The 9,548-nt window shown below is 38.3% G+C and overlaps 2 protein-coding genes across 5 annotated transcripts; both read left to right on the top strand.

Moving 5' to 3' along the window:
* The first annotated feature begins 1,041 nt into the window (after positions 1–1,041).
* Positions 1,042–4,372, top strand: LOC134825646 (uncharacterized). Of its 2 annotated transcripts, none has more exons than XM_063837850.1 (4): positions 1,042–1,115; positions 2,841–2,947; positions 3,176–3,307; positions 3,504–4,372. In XM_063837850.1, exons 1-4 carry the CDS (start codon positions 1,058–1,060, stop codon positions 3,675–3,677), a joined length of 471 nt encoding a protein of 156 aa, XP_063693920.1. In that variant the 5' UTR covers positions 1,042–1,057; the 3' UTR covers positions 3,678–4,372. The 2 variants fall into 2 exon arrangements, with proteins under 2 accessions (XP_063693920.1, XP_063693921.1); XM_063837851.1 differs by having other exon boundaries at positions 2,879–2,947; positions 3,504–3,743.
* Positions 4,373–4,818: 446 nt separating this feature from the next.
* LOC134825642 (DNA primase large subunit-like) lies at positions 4,819–9,483 on the top strand. Of its 3 annotated transcripts, none has more exons than XM_063837845.1 (4): positions 4,819–4,938; positions 6,412–6,679; positions 7,695–8,860; positions 9,103–9,483. In XM_063837845.1, the coding sequence occupies exons 1-4, from the start codon at positions 4,842–4,844 to the stop codon at positions 9,108–9,110; spliced, it is 1,539 nt and encodes a 512-aa protein (XP_063693915.1). In that variant the 5' UTR covers positions 4,819–4,841; the 3' UTR covers positions 9,111–9,483. The 3 variants fall into 3 exon arrangements, with proteins under 3 accessions (XP_063693915.1, XP_063693916.1, XP_063693914.1); XM_063837846.1 differs by having other exon boundaries at positions 7,695–8,833; positions 9,082–9,389; XM_063837844.1 differs by having other exon boundaries at positions 7,695–9,272.
* Positions 9,484–9,548: the final 65 nt, after the last annotated feature.

The raw sequence follows: 9,548 nt of genomic DNA, 5'->3' as shown, positions 1-9,548 counted from the left end.
TCTCTAAAAGAAGTGTGTTTCTAGAGCAAAACACACAGTTTTGCCAGTACCTTGTTAAGTTTTTCAAAATTGTCCCCCATTTAAACGACGATTTTGCGCCCCCCTAAGATGGCGCCTCCGCACAACGGGGTCAGCGGGGCCCTTCCTTACGCCACTGATATGATGGGACACTGTGACCTGAACAAACGCCTTCACACCATTCGCAAAAAAATAAAATTTGGACCCAAAAATGCCCATTGAAAAAAGTCTCATTTTTTGTCATCACCCGTTACTTTCATTTCTCTTTGGTCCTCATATTTTTGGCACTAAGGCGTCTACTCATCCCCCTATATCACTTGCCACTTACCTCCATCATCTTCGCAGTCCACATAGATATCTCCAGCAACCCCTTACAGCTTTACAGGGTTGCCATACCCCAGAGGCAGGCATAGTGTCCTCATATCATTAACAGTTGGGCCAGATTAGCTCATCAGCCTTTAGATATGATTCCTAGAAATTAGTTTCTTGTTAATTCTGTCCGTCCGATTTCCTGTCCTTTTGTCTTCCTTATTTTTTTCTTGTTTTCAGTTGTAACAGAATTTTAATTAGCAAAATTATATTATGTCATGTTTGATTTTTTGTTATTGTTTGTCATTCTCAAATGTGGTAGATGGCCCCAATGTTAATTTGGCTCTTGCTATGACATTGTGTTGATTCATCCAAATTAATTATTATATAGTCAAGTATATTTTTCTAGTTTAGTAAGTTGTCATCCGACCACACAGTATGCAACTTATATTGCAGTACCATTTTTCCATTAGTAACATATCAAAATAATGTCATTGTAATTTTGGCTGAAATGTAACGCTTGATTTATATATATTATATAACATGATTAATTGAATTTTCAAAAAAATGCTACCCTCTCGTAGACTCATCTAGGTCCAGTCTCTCTTTAAAACAAAAGGGGGCTCCTTCCCCAGCCAATAATACTGGGTACACTGTAGAGTAGAATTACGTTTTATTTAGTTTAACCAAGGTGATTATATTTCACACATTTAGTAATAGTGGCAATGAAATGGATGATTCAGAAGTCTCTGCCAAACTTTACGAAAACGTGTCTTTAGGTTATGCAGGTATGATTTTGAAAGTTTCAGCTGGTCCAAGAACTCCTTAACGTCAATATTCAATAATCGTGTACCTTTGTACCGTTGCAAGACTATCGTGTTGTTTTGCAACCATTGCTATTATTATAAAAACAACCCCAGGTTACCTAGAGGTGGATAATAGTTCTCTCTTATTGCTATTATTATAAAAACAATCCCAGGTTACCTAGAGGTGGATAATAGTTCTCTCTTATTGCTATTATTATAAAAACAATCCCAGGTTACCTAGAGGTGGATAATAGTTCTCTCTTATTGCTATTATTATAAAAACAATCCCAGGTTACCTAGAGGTGGATAATAGTTCTCTCTTATTGCTATTATTATAAAAACAATCCCAGGTTACCTAGAGGTGGATAATAGTTCTCTCTTATTGCTATTATTATAAAAACAATCCCAGGTTACCTAGAGGTGGATAATAGTTCTCTCTTATTGCTATTATTATAAAAACAATCCCAGGTTACCTAGAGGTGGATAATAGTTCTCTCTTATTGCTATTATTATAAAAACAATCCCAGGTTACCTAGAGGTGGATAATAGTTCTCTCTTATTGCTATTATTATAAAAACAATCCCAGGTTACCTAGAGGTGGATAATAGTTCTCTCTTATTGCTATTATTATAAAAACAATCCCAGGTTACCTAGAGGTGGATAATAGTTCTCTCTTATTGCTATTATTATAAAAACAATCCCAGGTTACCTAGAGGTGGATAACAGTTCTCTCTTATTGCTATTATTATAAAAACAATCCCAGGTTACCTAGAGGTGGATAATAGTTCTCTCTTATTGCTATTATTATAAAAACAATCCCAGGTTACCTAGAGGTGGATAATAGTTCTCTCTTATTGCTATTATTATAAAAACAATCCCAGGTTACCTAGAGGTGGATAATAGTTCTCTCTTATTGCTATTATTATAAAAACAATCCCAGGTTACCTAGAGGTGGATAACAGTTCTCTCTTATTGCTATTATTATAAAAACAATCCCAGGTTACCTAGAGGTGGATAATAGTTCTCTCTTATTGCTATTATTATAAAAACAATCCCAGGTTACCTAGAGGTGGATAATAGTTCTCTCTTATTGCTATTATTATAAAAACAATCCCAGGTTACCTAGAGGTGGATAATAGTTCTCTCTTATTGCTATTATTATAAAAACAATCCCAGGTTACCTAGAGGTGGATAATAGTTCTCTCTTATTGCTATTATTATAAAAACAATTTCAGGTTACCTAGAGGTGGATAATAGTTCTCTCTTATTGCTATTATTATAAAAACAATCCCAGGTTACCTAGAGGTGGATAATAGTTCTCTCTTATTGCTATTATTATAAAAACAATCCCAGGTTACCTAGAGGTGGATAATAGTTCTCTCTTATTGCTATTATTATAAAAACAATTTCAGGTTACCTAGAGGTGGATAATAGTTCTCTCTTATTGCTATTATTATAAAAACAATCCCAGGTTACCTAGAGGTGGATAATAGTTCTCTCTTGTTGCTATTATTATAAAAACAATCCCAGGTTACCTAGAGGTGGATAATAGTTCTCTCTTATTGCTATTATTATAAAAACAATCCCAGGTTACCTAGAGGTGGATAATAGTTCTCTCTTATTGCTATTATTATAAAAACAATCCCAGGTTACCTAGAGGTGGATAATAGTTCTCTCTTATTGCTATTATTATAAAAACAATCCCAGGTTACCTAGAGGTGGATAATAGTTCTCTCTTAACCCAGCTAGACTGTGAAGTGGATGGAATTCAGAAACTGATGGACGAACTCTATACCACTCTCCTTACTCTTCAGGTTCTGTTGAAATACCTTTCTCCTTACTCTACAATGTGCATGTTCTGTACCTTTCTCCTTACTCTACAATGTGCATGTTCTGTTTCAGTGAATTCTAAAATACTAGTAACATTGTTTGTATCTTTTGCAATCATTTTTAATCAGTCAGCGAATTATCTGTGAAACGCAGTTATAGTTGCAGTTAGAAGAATGCACAGTATGTGTATCATTTAATAACCATGTTACTAGGACTCGAATAAGGAGGTGCTGGATGCAAGACTGACTCTGTTCTCTGAGAAAGCTAAAGAACTGGAGTCATTATTTACACAGATAGATATCATCCATCAGGCAGTTTCTAACATCTCCTCTAATGTCACCCAGGTAATGTTCATTTGAAACATCTCCTCTAATGTCACCCAGGTAATGGTCATTTGAAACTCGGTTGAAATCGGAATTAACTTAATTAGTCTACCGAAATAAACTAAAAACACCAGAATTATCAAGAATATTTTTTCAACAATTTTAAATTAAGTAATGTACTTTTGTATTTATGTTTAGTTTAAGTAATATAATTCAGTTGGAGGTAGCAGCCACTGCAATAGATAAGCAAGTAGACTCCAATCCGCTTAAGAAGATGTTTGGTTTCTTCAAGGGGAGCTCTGAAAGAGAAAGTGACGAAGTGACAATTCCTCAAATTTTTAACACACAAACATTACTGTCACGTGATGTCACACCACGAGAAGTGAGGTGACATTAAACCATTACCCTAGCAACTAGCCATTACCTAGCAACTAACCATTACCTAGCAACTAGCCATTACCTAGCAACTAGCAACTAACCATTACCTAGCAACTAATCAATAACCATTACCCTAGCAACTAACTATTACCTAGCAACTAACCATTACCTAGCAACTAACCATTACCTAGCAACTAACCATTACCTAGCAACTAACCATTACCCTAGCAACTAACCATTACCTAGCAACTAAGTATTACCCTAGCAACTAACCATTACCTAGCAACTAACTATTACCTAGCAACTAGCCATTACCTAGCAACTAGCAACTAACCATTACCTAGCAACTAATCAATAACCATTACCCTAGCAACTAACTATTACCTAGCAACTAACCATTACCTAGCAACTAACCATTACCTAGCAACTAACCATTACCTAGCAACTAACCATTACCCTAGCAACTAACCATTACCTAGCAACTAAGTATTACCCTAGCAACTAACCATTACCTAGCAACTAACTATTACCTAGCAACTAGCCATTACCTAGCAACTAACCATTACCTAGCAACTAACTATTACCTAGCAACTAACCATTACCTAGCAACTAACCATAATTACCTAGCAACTAACCATTACCCTAGCAACTAACCATTACCTAGCAACTAACCATTACCTAGCAACTAACCATTACCTAGCAACTAAAGTTGCTTGTAGTAAGGAACACAATAATTCCTGTTTGTAAAGTGAGACTTTAGTCCCGGATCTTGTAGTTTTGTCATTGGGCAGGAGGCTCAAGTGAAGCAAAATTTCTCGAACAATATGGGAAAAAGTTACATCATTTTCATTTATGTGCAATTGTAATTGTAACATGACTCTTTAGTCTTTAATATGCATTTGTTATAAGATGATGTGTTATCAAGGGTATATACTTACCTCCGTCACAAAAACAGCTTACTTGAAATTATTCTGTTTTTATAACCCATTGTAAATATGCAACTATTTTTTCGACGATAGTTTTTGCCTAAAATTACTGTAAAAATATACATACCTTCTATGGTGCTATAATATGAATTTAAACAAAAGATCAAATCGTGTATTATGATGATAACTCTTTATAAACAGTTTTATTATATAAATATCTTACTAAAACTATTACCTAGCTCTCAGTAAGAATGGATTTCAGTCTCAGTAAGAGAAGGAGGAAACTCAACCCTCTCACAGATGAGAAATACTCCGCAAGACTGTCCATGTACACAGTCCCTCCGCAAGGTAACATCACTTACTAACCATTACCTAGCAACTAACCATTACCTTGCAACTAACCATTACCCTAGCAACTAACCATTACCTAGCAACTAACCATTACCTAGCAACTAACCATTACCTAGCAACTAACCATTACCTAGCAACTAACCATTACCTAGCAACTAACCATTACCTAGCAACTAACCAATAACCATTACCTAGCAACTAACCATTACCTAGCAACTAACCAATAACCATTACCTAGCAACTAACCATTACCTAGCAACTAACCATTACCCTAGCAACTAACCATTACCTAGCAACTAACCATTACCTAGCAACTAACCATTACCTAGCAACTAACCATTACCTAGCAACTAACCAATAACCATTACCTAGCAACTAACCATTACCTAGTAACTAACCATTACCTAGCAACTAACCATTACCTAGCAACTAACCATTACCTAGCAACTAACCAATAACCATAACCTAGCAACCAACCATTACCCTAGCAACTAACCATTACCCTAGCAACTAACCATTACCTAGCAACTAACCATTACCTAGCAACTAACCATTACCTAGCAACTAACTATTACCTAGCAACTAACCATTACCTAGCAACTAACCATTACCCTAGCAACTAACCATTACCTAGCAACTAACCATTACCTAGCAACTAACCATCACCCTAGCAACTAACCATCACCTAGCAACTAACCATTACCTAGCAACTAACCTTTACCCAGCAACTAACCATTACCTAGCAACTAACCATTACCTAGCAACTAACCATTACCTAGCAACTAACCATTACCTAGCAACTAACCATTACCTAGCAACTAACTATTACCTAGCAACTAACCATTACCTAGCAACTAACCATTACCCTAGCAACTAACCATTACCTAGCAACTAACCATTACCTAGCAACTAACCATCACCCTAGCAACTAACCATCACCTAGCAACTAACCATTACCTAGCAACTAACCTTTACCCAGCAACTAACCATTACCTAGCAACTAACCATTACCTAGCAACTAACCATTACCTAGCAACTAACCTTTACCCAGCAACTAACCATTACCTAGCAACTAACCATTACCTAGCAACTAACCATTACCTAGCAACTAACCTTTACCCAGCAACTAACCATTACCTAGCAACTAACCATTACCTAGCAACTAACCATTACCCAGCAACTAACCATTACCTAGCAACTAACCATTACCTAGCAACTAACCATTACCTAGCAACTAACCTTTACCCAGCAACTAACCATTACCTAGCAACTAACCATTACCTAGCAACTAACCTTTACCCAGCAACTAACCATTACCTAGCAACTAACCATTACCCAGCAACTAACCATTACCTAGCAACTAACCATTACCTAGCAACTAACCATTACCTAGCAACTAACCTTTACCCAGCAACTAACCATTACCTAGCAACCAACCATTACCTAGCAACTAACCATTACCTCCGCAAGGTAACATCACCACTACTGAGTTTTACAGCACAGCTCTCGACAGGCTCACAATTCTCCGGTCTATCTACAATAACGGTATTAAGTATAACCGAGGTAGTGACATGTACCTGAAAACTGTTACCTCTGAGATAAAAACACACCTCCCTCTGAGACCTAGTGTCCTGGAGGAGACAGATAATAACGCAAAAACTAAAACTGAGGAGAGAAGAAAGGATCACATCTCGCACTTTCTTCTGAGATTAGCTTATTGTAGAACTGAGGAAGCGAGGTAAGAGTTTAATTTCCAAGTGTTCTCTAGATTATTTCCTTTTCACCCTTTTGAAAAAAGGCAATAGTGAAAGGTTACGAATGGACGTTTTTGCAGAAAAACGTGGATTTTGGAGATTGCAGTACGTAGGTGGGTTTGAGTATGTCGTGTTCCTTCCGTTAGTAACCATGCAACGAAAAAGTTGCGCGCGCGAGGATTGCTTGCGGAGATGTGATGTATAGATAGCCTGTGATCTATGAATGCGCGGCGCAACTGTGTTATAATGTATACGATATAATGTATAATATTAGGTTATATTATGCCCAATTTGTACGTGGCACGCGTAGTGTATATTGATGTGTACTCGAGTATAGTTTACCTTTGCTTACAATTTAAGTTCTTTGCTTTACAAGTTAAGTTCTTTGGCAATTGAACTGAATTTCAAGTTTTTCCTGTACTTAATGCATAATTTATAAATATTATTATCATGAAGACTGAGTCTGAAGTGAGCTGATTGGAGCTTATACTTAAATTTATAGTAAATGTGAAATGGAAATCTAGCGTCCGCCAAAACGAAACAACGGGCGCAATTCTTGTTAGTAACGATTTGGTGAAGTTTTTGTTTTAAAGTTAACAAGGTTTAAAACTGATTAGGTTTATAAATATTTTTCCGGTAGCCGAGGTAAGATGGATAGTATTCTCACGTGTTATCTCACGTGTTATCTCACGTGTTATCTCACGTGTTATCTCACGTGTTATCTCACGTGTTATCTCACGTGTTATCTCACGTGTTATCTCACGTGTTATCTCACGTGTTATCTCACGTGTTATCTCACGTGTTATCTCACGTGTTATCTCACGTGTTATCTCATGTGTTGTCTCCCGTGTTATCTCATGTGTTGTCTCCCGTGTTGTCTCCCGTGTTATCTCCCGTGTTATCTCACGTGTTATCTCACGTGTTATCTCACGTGTTATCTCACGTGTTATCTCACGTGTTATCTCACGTGTTATCTAAGTAAACATAATATGGTTACAGGAAGTGGTTCTGTGATTGCGAGAAGGAGTTGTTCAGACTGCGATTAGAGGAGCACAGAGAGGAGATCTACCAGTTCCTAGTGGACAACTCTCTAAAGTTTGAGGAAGTAGGAGAGAGCGAGGTGGCAGATAAGCAGCAACTGATAAGAGACTCAAGTCAGATCCACCACAACAAGGAGAAGATAACAGTGTACAAAGTGCCCTTCATTGAGGCTCTAGAGCTGGTGAAACACAGGCGTGTATATGTAGAGGCAGGGATGGCGTACGTGCCGCATACTGAGCTTGTTTCCATTCTAACGGGCATGTTCCGCGCACATCTCAGTAAGTGTCTGATAAAGTGCGCGCGATCTCTGCCAGCTGTTAGTGACGATGAGAGGATAATGTCTATACTGAACGAGCTTACTACTGCGTATAATGGGGACGACTTTAGTAGCACTAAGTTAGAGGGCCAGGTCTCTGTGTCTCAACTACCTGCTGTCTCTAAAACCTCCTTCCCTCCCTGCATGAGGAATATTTACGAGGTGTTCACCGAGCAACATCACATAAAGCACGGAGCTAGGTTGCAGTTCTGTCTCTTCCTCAAGGGACTGGGGCTCAGTATTGAGGATGTCAGGACTTATTTCAGACAGGAGTTTTGCAGGAAGATGGACTCGGAGACGTACGGTAAAAGTGGGCACGACTACATGGTCAGGCATTTGTTTGGGAAGGAGGGGAAGAGATCAGATAAGACACCTTACGGGTGCATGAAGATAATAACAGGGTCAGGGCCCTCTTCCGGGGATTGTCATGGCTGCCCCTTCAAACACATGGATGCGGAGAATTTGGAGAGGAAGCTGTCCTCGTGGAAGATTCCAAAGATACATATCAGGGAGATACTAGGTCTAGTAGCAGGGCAACACTACCAAATAGCCTGTTCTAAGTACTACGAGGTTACACACAACAAGGGGGATGCTGCATTTGGACTGAATCATCCTAACCAGTACTTCTTGGAGTCTCAACAAGCACTGGGTAACAAAGTCAATGTAGGTAAGCAAGGTTACCAGTCTTCTCAATCTTCCGCTCAGTCCTCTCAGTCTATACCAGGGTCTCAGTCTCAGCCTGGTAACGTGTCCCAGTCTGGTAACCTTGGTAACCAGCCTGGTAACGTGTCCCAGCCTGGTAACCTTGGTAACCAGGCTGGTAACGTGGCCCAGGCTGGTAACCTTGGTAACCAGGCTGGTAACGTGGCCCAGGCTGGTAACCTTGGTAACCAGCCTGGTAACGTGTCCCAGCCTGGTAACCTTGGTAACCAGGCTGGTAACGTGGCCCAGGCTGGTAACCTTGGTAACCAGCCTGGTAACGTGTCCCAGGCTGGTAACCTTGGTAACCAGCCTGGTAACGTGTCCCAGCCTGGTAACCTTGGTAACCAGACTGGTAACGTGGCCACTATCTTAACTCCAGAGGAGTTGAACGAATTGGCTGAGGACGAGGATTTTGACGATATCTGATTAGGGCAGTAAATCTTAAATCTTTATTTAGGATTGAATTCTTGGATTTCCCACGACTACTTTTTATGTATTTTAACGCATTTCAACGAAATTTTATGATATTCTATATTGACAATATTTATTAGTTAATATTATCTTTTAGTAATTACATTACAATCCATGTATCAGACAAAAATAACGATTGTTATTATTAGCTTCAACCTCTACATACGTGTCCGCGTGATTATTGAACCTTGTTTACTACATATTTATAATTAATGTGAATTCGAATGTGATTTTAAATCGCTGCTATTCAACTAACATAAAAACTAATATAAAAATGTGCAATATTACTTATTTAAGGTTTAATGTTTACCTTGTTACCTTGT

Source organism: Bolinopsis microptera, unplaced genomic scaffold (assembly GCF_026151205.1).
Source record: "Bolinopsis microptera isolate Bmic1 unplaced genomic scaffold, MBARI_Bmic_1.0 sca1, whole genome shotgun sequence".
Classification (NCBI taxonomy): domain Eukaryota; kingdom Metazoa; phylum Ctenophora; class Tentaculata; order Lobata; family Bolinopsidae; genus Bolinopsis; species Bolinopsis microptera.
This window is presented reverse-complemented; position numbering and strand designations above follow the sequence as displayed.